The 13,654-nt window shown below is 41.8% G+C and overlaps 1 protein-coding gene across 3 annotated transcripts in view; it reads right to left on the bottom strand.

Annotated features, from left to right (window-relative positions):
* The window catches only part of Ccdc170 (coiled-coil domain containing 170), an 86,331-nt gene that overhangs the window by 48,494 nt on the left and 24,183 nt on the right, over positions 1–13,654 (bottom strand). For all 3 annotated transcript variants that reach the window (XM_031353467.1, XM_031353468.1, XM_031353469.1), the window contains exons 2-5: positions 13,438–13,566; positions 11,923–12,179; positions 8,988–9,132; positions 4,580–4,765 (exon numbers count right to left, since the gene is read on the bottom strand). In XM_031353467.1, coding sequence (XP_031209327.1) covers positions 4,580–4,765; positions 8,988–9,132; positions 11,923–12,179; positions 13,438–13,566 — 717 coding nt within the window. The remainder of the gene's footprint in view (positions 1–4,579; positions 4,766–8,987; positions 9,133–11,922; positions 12,180–13,437; positions 13,567–13,654) is intronic.

The raw sequence follows: 13,654 nt of genomic DNA, 5'->3' as shown, positions 1-13,654 counted from the left end.
TGTACTATAGCCGTGCTTGTGTACATGTGCTTCACAGGCATAAGACCTTCACTTCACCCCGGTGCCACGGGGGCTGGGTGGGCAGACCATGCCCAGAGGACTCTGAGAAGATCTTCACTTCAGTTCCCAGTACCCAAGCAGAACAACTGAGAGAGAGAAAAAGAAAGAGGCGGGGAGAGAGGAAGAGAAAGAGAGGGAGAGAGAGAGAGAGAGAGAGAGAGAGAGAGAGTCTTTGTAACCTGCATGGGCTGGATTTCACTGTGTAAACCAGGCCGAACTCTAATTCAGAGATCCTTCTGACTCTGCCTCTTGAATTCTGAGACAGAATTCTTGACTTGGCCCTTCAATTTAAGCAACGCAATAAAGCCAAATTTTGTAGACATAAGCACCCCAGCTTTCTGACTACTTCTGCCTCTCACATACATCTGGGCTTTAATAAGAATAAAGTTTTCTACCTCAAAAGTAGAGCTTTGGCAAGCAGTCTGAAGGTTTTTTCTGCGGCCATCAACATGTCGGGGAAAGCACTTGACGGTATTTTTTTGATAGTAAATCATCAGAGTAATAAATAGTTCTATGAATGAGTACTTTATTAAAGACCTCAGGTTTTTATTGCCCAAATTTTTATTTTACAATTTTTATGATGTTGGCAGGAACCTGGAGCCAAAGTGGATGAGTTTCCAGAGTCACTCCCAAGCAAAGACACTTATATAAGAAAAGAAATTTGGTTTTTTTCCCTGTTTCAAGTCATATTACGACATGCTTTCTCAGTAATTTCCTACTAATGTCCAGAGATGCTTTTTGAAAGTTAATACTAAGGAAATTGCATGGCTGTTTATAATTGTTCTCCCACTAATAAATAATCCCTGCCAACACCGTCCTAAGATGTTATGAGTGTCATACAAAGGGGATGGTTAATAAGAGGCACAGCATGTGGTGATGTGGGTTCAGGTCCCAGCCTTGCAACATAACTGCATGAGCTTGAATCACACAACCTCACTGAGTAGTTAGCACCATCACTGGGATAATGGTAAGGATACAGGATGTGAACACATCTCCAGGCTAAAGTGTGGTCCCTAAACACCACCCCTTGACAAGTAGAACCTAAATTCTCTACGGAATTGAGTGATTTGGGCTGGCAGCCTGAATGCAGCAAGTGGGCCTGGGATGGTGCCTCTGTCCTGAATGCAGCAAGTGGGCCTGGGATGGTGCCTCTGTCCTGAAAGCAAGTAAGCATTACAGTGCTGCAGGGCAGGGTCACAAGCCCTCTCAAAGGAGCTTCAGATGCAAAAAGCTCAAAGAATTGAGAACATCAAGAAAATAAATGGACTGTTAGCAAAACAATGAAAATGGATGTGTAAGAATACAGAAAAGGAAACTGGTTTTAATAGAGTTATAGCAGCTGAACACTCATGTATCCATAGATGTATTCTGGATTGTGGGTCCTTTAAGAAAAACAAGTTAGCAAGCAAAAGAGGGATGGAGAGAAGGGGAGAAAGAGAGAGAAAGAAAGAGAGAGTAGGAAAGGAGAGTAGCAGATACAGGTAGGATTCTAAGTGTATAGTCACTTTGCCACTTCTGAGGGGGTAGTTAATCCAGGCAAGATTTGATGAATGCTAATATCCTGAGATACAAAAATAAGAGTACAGCTTCCATGGTACAACTCTTGCTTAACATGCAGGAGGCCCTAGGTTCAATTCCCAGCCCTACAAGTAATGACCTCATAATTGTTTCCCCACAGATATCTCAGGTAACTACAGAAATATATATATACTAAAGAGACCAGGGCAGTATAGTGGCATGTGCCTATATTCCCAGCCTTTGGAAAGCTGAGGCAGGAGGACTGCTGTGCATCTGAGGTCAACCTGGAGCCACACAGCAAATACCATCAACCAATATCTATAACCAAGCTATCTATCTGCCCATCTATCATCTATCCATCCATCTCTCTCTCTCTCTCTCCCTCCCACTGTGCTCTCTCTCTCTCCCTCTCTCTCCCTCTCTCTCGTTCTCTCTCTCTCTGTCTCTCTCTTCTCTCTTTCCCTCTACTTTGCCCCATCCCCTTCCTCCTCCTCTTTCCTCTCCCTCTACCATGTGAGGCACACCAGAAAGATAACATTTATAAGCCAGGAAAAGGAGCTCAGCTGTGCCCGTACTTGATTTCACACTTCCAGTTAGTTTACTATTGTTTAAGCCATCCACTCTGGGTTGGTTTGTTTTTGTTTTTGTTTTTTAATTTTTATTTTGTTATATTTTGGTGCTACTGAGAATCAAACCCCAAGGCCTTGCACATGCTAGACTCACGGGTTCTCACTCTGCTGGATCCCCAGCCAAGCCCGTGGCATTAGGCTGTAGCAGCACAGGCTCTCCATGACAAGAGGCTGATGAAAGGGACAGTCTTTGCTTTTACGGGGGTGTGGGAGGGCAGCGAGAGGGGGGTGGGAGGAGGAAAGCTAACAGTAAGTTCTCTGTTCATGCAGAGAACTGGAAATAATTAGAAATTATCATTACTCTGGATCACTGTCAGACCCACTGATGTCACTGTGGATAAGGAAGGTGTGAGGAAGAAGGCCATTCATTGGCCCTCCTCTGTCATGGAGGCTCTCTGGAACACCCAGTCACTGCCTAATCAGAAAGTCCCCTCTATGAGTAGAGCCACTGCAGTTCCCCTAATTGGCTGCACCAGCTTTCTTTAGCTTTTGAAAGACAACAGTTATATTAATCCAATAATGGGTTTCCTTGTCACACAATTTAAAGCACATTAAAAGTTTATACATACAGTATTAAATATATAGAGTTTAGTCCACATTCAAACAACTGCTAGCTAGTTGGAAAAGATCAAGCTATTCATATCTAAATAAAAGTTTATAATTAAGAGTCCTGTCCTTACAATGACACCTCTCAGAATTACTGTGTCCCCATATTTGGATCAATCCAGTCTTCTAGAATGTTGCTTTCTATGACAGGTGACATGTGAAAAGTTATATAGGATTGGTGCAGTTTATGTGAGAAATGACCCTCATAGGCTCATCTACTTCCATACTTGGTCCCCAGTTGATGAGACTGTTTGGGAATGTTATAAAGCCTTCCTGGAGGAAGTATGTCACTGGGGGTGGGATTTGAGGTTTTATAGCTGGCCCTACTTCCTGTTTCCTCTCTGTGTGTGGCTGAAATACGATCAGTCTTCCTCCTGACCACCAGGTGGCCTCATACTCCTATTGCTTGTTCTCTCTGCCGTCATGGACTGCATCCCATCTGGAACTGTAAGCCAAAATAAATGCTTTCCCTGCATAATTCCCCTTTGTTAGGGTGTTCTATCACAGCAACAGAAAATGACTGATACATTCTTCATAATTGCCTTATTGATAACAGTGTATAGTAAATTATCATTTTATTAAAAACAAACATATATGTGTAATATATAGAAGGCATATTATTATATATATTACAGCTGTATATACATATATATGTCTATATGCATGTACATTGAATAGTTCCAGAAAGATCACTATTTGTTTATGTGGTTTTTTTTAAAGGCTGGGATTGCTCAGGTTGCTTCTGCATTAACGTGAGGATTTACATTCGGATCCCAGTATCTGTGCAAAATGCCAAGTGCATAGAGGAGGGGGAGAGAGAAAGCGAGAGAGTGACAGGGAGGGAAGGGGAGGGAGGGAGAGAAAGAGACACAGACAGACGACAGACAGACAGACAGACAGACAGAGGGAGAGGGATGTGGAGAGTGAGAGAGACAGAGACAAAGAGAGAAATAGCACTCTAATCCCAGAGGTGAAAACAGGATTCTGAAAGCCTTCTGGCCACACAGTTTGGCTAGTTAGTAAGCTCCTGGATTGGTGGGACACCCTGTCTCAAAAATTGAAGTGGAGAGAAGTGGAAAAAAGCACCCAGTTCTTGCCCTCCACCTGTGTGTATACAGACAGGTGGGGTGCACGTACATGTGCACACAAACATACACATGCACACAAATTAATTCACTAAAAAAGAAATTATCAGAAGTTTCCCCAGAGGAGAAGTGGATGGCTAAGGAAAGGTGGAAGGGGAGGAACAGGCATTTAATATCTTTCGTACATTAAGAATTTTATACCTTTTAAACTTAGTACCTACATGTTCAAAATCTAAGAATTAAACGTGAAAATCATTCGTATTGTCTAATCAAAGTAAGCCATCCTGTCTCCAAACCCTTTAAAGTATTTCGTACTTCTTTTTTGTAATTAGAAATATATATCTAGCTGGGTGGTGGTGACACACGCCTTTAATCCCAGCACTTGGGAGACAGAGACAAGTAAATCTCTAAGTTTGAGGCCAGCCTAGTCTACAGAGTGAGTTCCAGGACAGCCAGGGCTACACAGAAATACCCTGTCTCAAAAAAAAAAAAATATGTATTTAATTACATGTAAAAAGCATATATGAAATATCACATGTCTTACTTGGGTCACATTCCCCCACCCCTTCCCTGAGAGAGCAGCCTTTGAAACTGTAGCCCATCATTTCAGGGGGCTCGGCACAGCTGCCCTCCATTTCTTCTGTGTGTGCAGGGCCCAGAGGAACCTTCACCACACTGTACCTGATTCAGCTTGCCTTTCTCCTCCGCCCAGGAGGCAGCCTTTGTCTGCTCCCTGCTGACTTCGGCCGCCAGCCTCATGATGGTTTCTCTGTTAGCCTTTGCCTCCATCTCATGGACGGTCACGGTCTCTTCAAGAGTACTGAGTTGTCCTTTCAGGAATGTGTTTTCCTTGCACAGCTCTCTAAGCTAAAGAGAAAAAAAAATTACAGCTGTCATAAAATAAGGAGAAAAAAAAAATCAAATAGACAATTCCATCCATTTTCTCCAAACAGCTCACAGTCTATAGCCTAATGAGGTTGTGAACTGACAAAACAATAAAATCAACAGATACGCTCACATTTTCAAAGGCAGCCTTCAAAGGCCGCTATTCGCAGATTCTGCAGTCAAATTAAAATTATTCAAAGGGAGCCACGAGGCAAGGATGATGGGAGGTGCGTGCGTAAGCTTGGGTGAGCCCTGACTGCAGCATGCTAAAGGTGACATGGTAGGCTAAGAGGATGTCAGAGGCTTCCAACCAAGCTGCCCTCAGCCCACATCCAATTGCACCTACTTTGTGCAAGGTGCTGGTGTGAGGGCCACTGTGGAGAAAACAGAACAGTTGTTTTTACGAATATCTTTCTAAGTAATTGTAAGCATGCTAGGAGCAGGCTAAAAGTGGCTGTCATGGGCATTAACATACATGGGACTTTTTGCTTTCTTTCCATAATGCGCATTTTAAAATGCTTACTTGAATGCATTTGTAAAGGTTACTGGCCATATAGATAAGCCTGCTCTATAGAGCCATGACAGTGCCATAGCAGGACTTGAACCTGCTGGTAGCGTGATCAGCCCATGTGGTTTGCCCACCTGGGGAAGTGGTACGTCTCTCACCCCTTGCACATTTCACAGCTCAGTTCTGTTCCTTGCTCTTGAATACTTCCTCCCATCCTCAAGTTCACTTCCCAGCACCCTTGTAAGTCCCCAGCTCTGGGTCAGTACCCCTTTCATCAGCCTGCCTGAACCAGTCTCCCATACCTCTGATATCTGTCGCTCCATCTCCCTACCTCACCAGGTGATTTTTCTTCACAGAACCTTTCACCAGATAGAATGACATTGAAGTTACCCACCTCTGCACCATTTCAACCCCATAACAATGACAGCTCTCAGCAGTATAGAATTAGTCTTATGCCATTCACTGCCACATCCCTAGAGCAGTGCCCAGTATGTAATATACACTCATTAGATAATGGAGAAATGGATGCATGGATAGCCAAGAAATGATTACAAGTGCTTCCTGGCTAAGTACACATGGCTCAAATCCCAGAACTCAGGTCTACAAGTAGGTAGACCTCTCTTGAGTTCAAGGCCATCTGGTCTATACAGAGAGCTCCAAGCCAGCCAGGGGGACATAGTGAGAGCCCTGTCTAAACGGGAGAGACTGTAGAAAAGGACTGGTAGTTACAAGTACATACAGACCTTCCAGCAGACCTGGTTTCAGTTCCTGAAACCCACATCAAGCAGTTCACAACTACCTGTAACTCCAGCTCCAGGGAATCTGACACCTTCTGACCTCCAAGGGCATGTGCACATACACCCCACACACACATACACATAATTAAAACTAAATTTTTTAAAACAATGCTCTCTTTTTGGGAGGAAGGATTATAGGAACCAGACGGGTCAAGGACAATGCAAGAAAACCTACAGAATCGGGCTGGAGTGATGGCTCAGTGGTTGAGAGCACTAATTGCTCTTCCGGAGGTCCCGAGTTCAAATCCCAGCAACCACATGGTGGCTCACAACCATTTGTAATGAGACCTGATTCCCTCTTCTGGTGTCTGAAGACAGCTACAGCATACTTACATATAATAAATAAAATAAACCTTTGCCGGGCAGTGGTGGCACACGCCTTTCATCCTAGCACTTGGGAGGCAGAGGCAGGTAGATTTCTGAGTTCAAGGCCAGTCTGGTCTATAGAGTGAGTTCCAGGACAGCCAGAGCTATACAGAGAAACCCTGTCTCAAAAACCAGCAATAAATAAATAAATAAATAAATAAATAAATAAATAAATAAATAAAATCTTTAAAAAAAGAAAATAAAAGAAAAAGAAAACCTACAGAATCAACTAATCTGGGCCCATATGGACTCACAGAGACTGAACTGTTGACCAGGAGCCTGCATGGGACTGACCTAGGCCCCCTGTGCATATATACAGTTCTGTAGCTTGGTCTTCAAGTAGGACTCCTAACAGCAGGAGCTGATGCTGACCCCTTCCTCCTACTGGGCTGCCTCACCTAGCCTCAGGAGATGGTACATCTAGTTGTACTGCAATGTGACATGCCAAGCTGGTTGATATCCATGGGAGGCTTATGCTTTTCTGAGGAGAATGGGAGGAGGGGTGGATGGGGGGACGAGGCGGGAGAAGGAAAGACTGGGAGGAGAAGAGGGAGTGGAAGCTCTGATCAGGATGTAAAGAAACTTAATAAAAAATTAATTAATTGGAGCTGGAGAGTTGGCTCAGAGGTTAAGAGCACTGACTGTTCTTCCAAAGGTCCTGAGTTCAATTCCCAGCAACCACGTTGGTGGCTCATAACCATCTGTAATGAGCTCTGGTGCCCTCTTCTGGCATGCAGGAGTACATGCAGGCAGAATGCTGTATACATAATAAATAAATAAGTCTTTTTGAATATCTGCCAGGAAACAAGGCCACGGAATGTTTATGAATGAGCAGAATGGGAAGGACCTGAATGGATCACTATTACCAAGCCAAGTAGGACATTAGAATCATCAGTGTCCACCCTTAATACAATCAGCCATGAATAAGATCTTATAAGTTCTAATGTAAAAGTTATAAGTACTTTAGAACTAAATCTAGTTTTTGATTCACTAAGGTTGCCCAAAATGACACATTTTTGGCAGAGTTGCAGGGAGACTTTGAGAGTATATTACAAGAGGGCAGCAGCCTGGGCAGTAACTAAAGTACAGCCCACAGCCTTCATCCTTCCACTTCATGCCACGTGTGTGTTGAGGTTTGTGTTGTAATGCTAAATTCTGTACTGGAAAGGAAGGTCTAGGCCTACGAGTGAATTTTCACATTTACGAGCTTCTGTTATACAAACCTTGTTCCCTGATTTGAAACTCTTGGCTAAGTTAAGCTGGCCACAGCCAATTACTGGAGGGAGTTAGAGGTAGGAAGGTTTTGAGTTACCTGGTTGCGAGTGGAGAAGAGAAAGAAAGGAGGAGAGACCAGGTGGAGAAGAAAGGAATGGAGGAGAAGCTGTCGTGGGGTAGGTGAGTCATGAAAATGTGGCCCTGAGGGCTGCTGGCCAATTGCAGCCCAGATAAAACATAGCAAGTAGCAACTCAGGGCTATCAATAGGAAAGTAGATTCTAATAACATAGAGTGTAGATATCTGCCCAGCTCCTGTGCTGATTAAGGCTTATTGTAAATATAAAGGCTGCGTGTGTCTTTTATCCAGGCACTAAATGGTTAAGGGGGGTGTAGAATGCCATGGATTGGGAATTTAAATTTCTACAACACGTGTGTCCTCTATCCCTGATCCCGACTTTGAAGGACCCAAGGTATGATGGGAATGTGGGGGAAAACAGAGGGAAGGATAATCAACAAATCGTTTTATTTGAAAATGCATAATGAAATTTAATGCTATGCATGTTCATTTAAAAATATTAATGAAAACTAAAGCACTAATGTTTTATGTACCTGATTTTGTGTATGCATTTTAACTAAAAGAAAAAAATTCATGCCCAAACATATCATGAGATAATTAATTGTATTTGAATATTTAATGTATTTTAGATCACATAATCCCTTTTAGACACTAATTAACCTAAATAATGCTAGCAAAAGATCCTAGAATTGATGCTTATAGAAGCGTTGTGGTCTATCCTGTTCTACACTACTAATTAATTAATGTTACCTGAACTGGCTGGTTTTGTTTCAACTTGACACAAGCTAGAGTCATCAGAGAGGAAGGGGTCTCAGCTGAGGAAATGCCTCCATGAGATCCAACTGTAAGATATTTTCTCAATTAGTGATCAAAGGGGACAGTCCCAGCCCAGTCCTGGATTCTATAAGAAAGCAAGCTGAGCAAGCCACAAGGAAGCAAACCAAAAAGCAGCCACCCTCCATGGCCCCTGCATCAGCTCCTGCTTCCAGGTTCCAGCCCTGCTTGAGTTCCTGTCCTGACTTCCTCCAATGATGGACTATAATCTGGAAATGTAAGCTGAATTAACCCTTTCCTCCCTAGCCTACTTTTTGGTCGCGGTGTTTTCATTGCAGTAATAGAAATCGTAACACACAACCTTTGGGCTACTCCTATCACCCCTAGACTCAACCATAGCTCTTCCTTTCGTATTACATACCAGGATGAATCCATGCTTAGAGTGCCTTTAACCTGCATGCAAATACCTTTAAAATTAAATCCTCATCCGATGCCTCCTCACACTTCTTGTCTAGACTCAAGCAATCCCAAAGTTGAGCCCGAAATTCCTCGTGCCTCCGGAGATTCTCTGAGCCTTGTTTCTTAGACTCTTCGTTTTCCTTTGAACAGTTTCTATCAGCCAAACAACAAATAAATCAAGATTTAGCACCATAGCAGACGTCAGTCATCAAAACAAGTCAGGATGAAAGCTCTCCATGGGGAATAATATTCACTTTCAATACATCATAGTGCCCAGTGCAAAGGATTGGCTGCTAAGCCCTGCAAAGAAATGAGGCCTGTCAGCAACTTCAGGGCACCTACACTCTGCAGAAGATACAAGTCTTCATGGTATGTGGACCTAGTAACAAGAGAGGAGGAGCAGCCTCAGCCTTCTGTTTTTAACTAATCTGCAGACATGAAAGCAGGCACATAATTAACACACAGATCTTCCACCATGTGTGGTCACAACCCACAAGCCCCAAGGCCTCTGCTGGGGCCTCCAAGGGGAGGAGAATGGCACCCTATGGATGCTAGAGGGCCAAGCTTCATTTTCATTTTAGACATTATGTGGTGATCTATAAAGTCCTAGTTCATGGCCTAGTACAAATGACAGGCACATATACATATGGACATAAGGATGTACATGAATACATACATACATACATACATACATGTCTGGATCAGGGAGAGATTGTGGAAAGAAAAACTTTGAAGCACAAGCAAAAAGCAATATGAGAAGCCACATAGAGAGACTCTGTAGCATATTAGCAATGTATAGAAATAGACAAGTCAAAGAAATGTCAGATATATGATCTCCAATATGTTTGTTGAAATAGCACAGTGTATTTCCAATGCTTTAAATGTTTAGAACTATATCATCAAAAAAAAAAAAACACAGACATACTTTTAAGACAAATTAGAACATCTCAGTAATTTGGAATCATTTTTTTAGTATTCTAGACAATAATCATGATTATTGCTTTCTTTTTCCCACGTTAAGTGTTTACTGTGAAATGTTTGACTCTATTCAGTGATTAACAAAGCATGTAATTGCATTCACTCAAAAGCATATCATATTTCCATTTAGGAAAGTGCATTAATAAGTGGCTAGTGTCAATCTATCTGTAGTTCTGCATACACAAGAAGCACAATGTACGCCATGGCTCTGACAAATCTGCCTCCGTGGCCTCACACTTTAGCCACAAGATTTCAACATTATAGCTCAATGGCAAAGGTCCCCAAGCCATGTCTACAACTATTGGCTTCCCAACTAACCTAACAAAGTTCCAAGAATCTACCCTAAGGAAATAATCACATAACTATAAAAATATAAGTGTCTGCAAATGTACTGTTCAGATTGCTTTATAGTAAACATTATAATGAAATGAAGTATTTACAGGAGACAGCCAAGGAACTGGTTTGAATAAGTTAAGCTCTTAAAGATTTATTTATTCATTTATTTACTTATATTTTATGTGCATGTGTGTTTGCCTACATGTATGTATGTCCACCATGTGTGTGCTTGGTGCCCATGAATGCCAGAAGAGGGTACTAGATCTCCTGGAACTGGAGTTACAAAGAGACAATTGTAAGCTTGCACTTGGGTGCTGGGAACCAAACCTGCTCCCTGCAAGAGTTGGAAGTGCTCATACCTGTTAATCCATCTGTCCAGCTCCCAATGAAGCTATTTTGGAAACAGAATACCTAAGGCCATTAAGGTGATAAACCAAATGTCTTTTTTTTAAAAAAAAACAGCAATAATATACTAGTAAAAGTAGTATATTACATAATGCTCTTTGAGTAAAATTGTTTGAAAGATTATTCAAGAAATGTTTATTATTGAGATTTTCTATAAACAGGTTTTGAGTAATTTTTAATTCCTTCTAAATTTTTAATTTTTGTGTATTATAAAGATGTTTTTACAATAAGTATATGAAATTTGTGTTTTGCATTTATCTAGTAGACAATTAATGAACACAATTATGCACTGGATCCTACCAAGGATGTGGAAGCCTCAGAAGTAAACAAGAGAGAAAAATCCTCGCTCTGTGAAGCGTATGCTTTAGTTGGAAAGACAGACTTATCCAAATATTAATCTATGTAAACATACAGTCTCTTCCTGTCTGCCTTTGGCTAAAGATGTAGAACTCTCAGCTCCTCCAACATCTGCCTGGACACTGCCATGTTCCCACCTTGATGATAATGGACTGAACCTCTGAACCTGTAAGCCAGCCCCAATTAAATGTTATCCTTTAAAAGAGTTGCCTTGGTCATGGGGTCTGTTCACAGTAGTAAAACCCTAACTAAGACAGACAGCCTGTCTTAAAATCAAGCAAACAAACAAGAAGTTTTTCTATAGGTGGAAGAGGACAGGAGCTGGGAGTACTGGCTCATTTTTTATTATAAACTACTTCATTAATAGTGATATTTAAAGCTGGTCATGGAACAGCACGACAGTAGTCCTAACACCCAAGAGGCAGAGGCAGAAAAATCTTGAGTTTTCTGTATAAAATGCCAGTAAAGCCTAAGGAGAGATGTTCAAAGTAGTCTTGCTTCCTTGAATTTTTTTAGCTAGCCTCTAAATACACTCTTTCAGTGGGCTTCTCTGTTGCTCCAGAGTTAACCGTCTACTTAGGGAAAATCTCACTGCTACACCTGCAATAAGCTTTTGCAGCTACCATCAAGGTTCTATAAGTCAACACCATCAAGTGTTGCATAAGACAACACTGTGTTTGTTGGAATACTTAATAACACTTGAACTTGACCAAAGTTTCTAAGACTACCAAGATATTTAAGGTCTCTAACTGTTTTTTCAGCCTGAGTTTAAAGGGAAAGTCACATAAAACGTTCAAAGATCACTCAAGATGTAGGCTGAGATCTGAAGCTAGTATAGCCACTAACAAACGTTTCCAACTTTCTTACTGTAATTTCTCATCCAGTTCTAGAACTTTCTTCGTTAGCTCCTGGTTCTCCTTCATCGTGTTGTGAGCAGAGACCTCTGCTCTGGTTTTAGAAGCAGAAAACGCTGCTGATTCTTCTTGGAGCTCCTGTATTCTGCCCCTCAAAGAGATGAGGAGAGATGATTTTCTGGCACTGTTTTCTTTATAGCTCTCCATTTCCGCCTTCAGCTCCTGACAGCAAGCTTCTTTAGAGAGTATGTTGGAGCGGAGTTCTCGAAGCTAAAGTACAGAGAGATTGGGGTTGGAGAGGAACAAAGGGATTTAACAATGTGTGTGTCATTGGAAGTGCCTACCAAAAGTCAATATTATAATTTAAAATTTCACCATTTTATTCCTGACCCCATCCAATTTCATTTTCTCTTTCTTGGATTTAGATCTGCATTACCAAATTGAAAATTATGCGTGAATAATTTCCTGACTAATAATCATAGCTTATTTATCCTTTTCAAAAGTCGGCTGTAGGCTGGGTCATAACCTTGTGAAAGACTAATTATTGTATATAATGTGTGAGAGAACTTGAATTCAATGTTGAGTACACAGACAAAACAATAAAATAAAAATAAGCCGCATCTTAAGTTGATTTCATGCCATTCAGGAAACATTTGTGGTGGATATTACAAAAAGCAATGAAATGTTTTACAATGGGAACCAGTTTACTCTATCAGTATTGCTGCATTTAGTACTGATTTACAATGACTTGGGGACCCTCCAAGCCACAGTGTTTGTGATTTCATGGCCACAACTGTTTCTCAAGCAAATCCAGATGTTCAGGATATCATGGTATTTCTCCCATTGGTCTTCTAGACCATAATTATAGTTGGTAAAGAAAAAATTATATTCAGATTCCTGGGGGAAATATGGTGGTAAAGGGAAATTATGCAAGCGGAAGGCTTGGACTTCTGCGGCTTCAGTAGCATCAAACTGCTAGAGGGTGTTTGCATTTGAGATTGCTGGGTCTCTTCTGTGGGACCATCTTCACACATACATGGTTCTTTGGAACTAAGAGTGTGCATGCATGCAGAGTCGCACATGTTACCAGTTTGTCAACTGCTAGTTGCCTCACAGGCCAGGCTAGACCTCTTCTCACAGCCCCTATACTTTAAGCAGAAAGAATCCAGAGGGGCTCAGAAACTACACTACACTACTCAAGCTGCCTGGCCAGTCAGAACTCCCACACCAAGAGGATTCAGAAATACTTCTTACCAGCTCTGGAATACAAGCAATCCACATTAAAGGAAGGCTTCCCCCAGGCCCATGTGACTTTAATCCAGAGCTCTCAGGTCTCCCTGAGTTATACAGACTTTCTCTAAATTCTAAAAGCCAGCACACAGTCGGAGGGGCTGAACACACAAGACGGTCAGCATAAACTTTGTCAATTGATTGAAATCCCATTCTTATTTCCTGTTTCTAATCTTCAACATCCTGTTTCACTCTATAAAAAGCTACAACTGAGTGGTGAATGTGAACAGCATCTCACCTTGGACTGAGCACATTCAAATTTGACCAGCATTGCTGCAAGCTCACTTTGAACATTTTCAGCCACATTCCGGTAGTGGTTCAGCTGTTCAAGGGTAACAGGGACTTCTGGGCGATGATCAGCAGTTCCCTGGTAGAGTTTCCCCAAAAGACAAAGCATTAAAAGTGTTAAACAGATCCACAAACCACAAGAAACAAGAAGGAGGAGGAGGAGGAGG

Source organism: Mastomys coucha, unplaced genomic scaffold, assembly GCF_008632895.1.
Source record: "Mastomys coucha isolate ucsf_1 unplaced genomic scaffold, UCSF_Mcou_1 pScaffold5, whole genome shotgun sequence".
Classification (NCBI taxonomy): Eukaryota; Metazoa; Chordata; class Mammalia; order Rodentia; family Muridae; genus Mastomys; species Mastomys coucha.
Note: the sequence above shows the minus strand (reverse complement) of the source record. Positions and strands in the feature narration are given on the sequence as shown.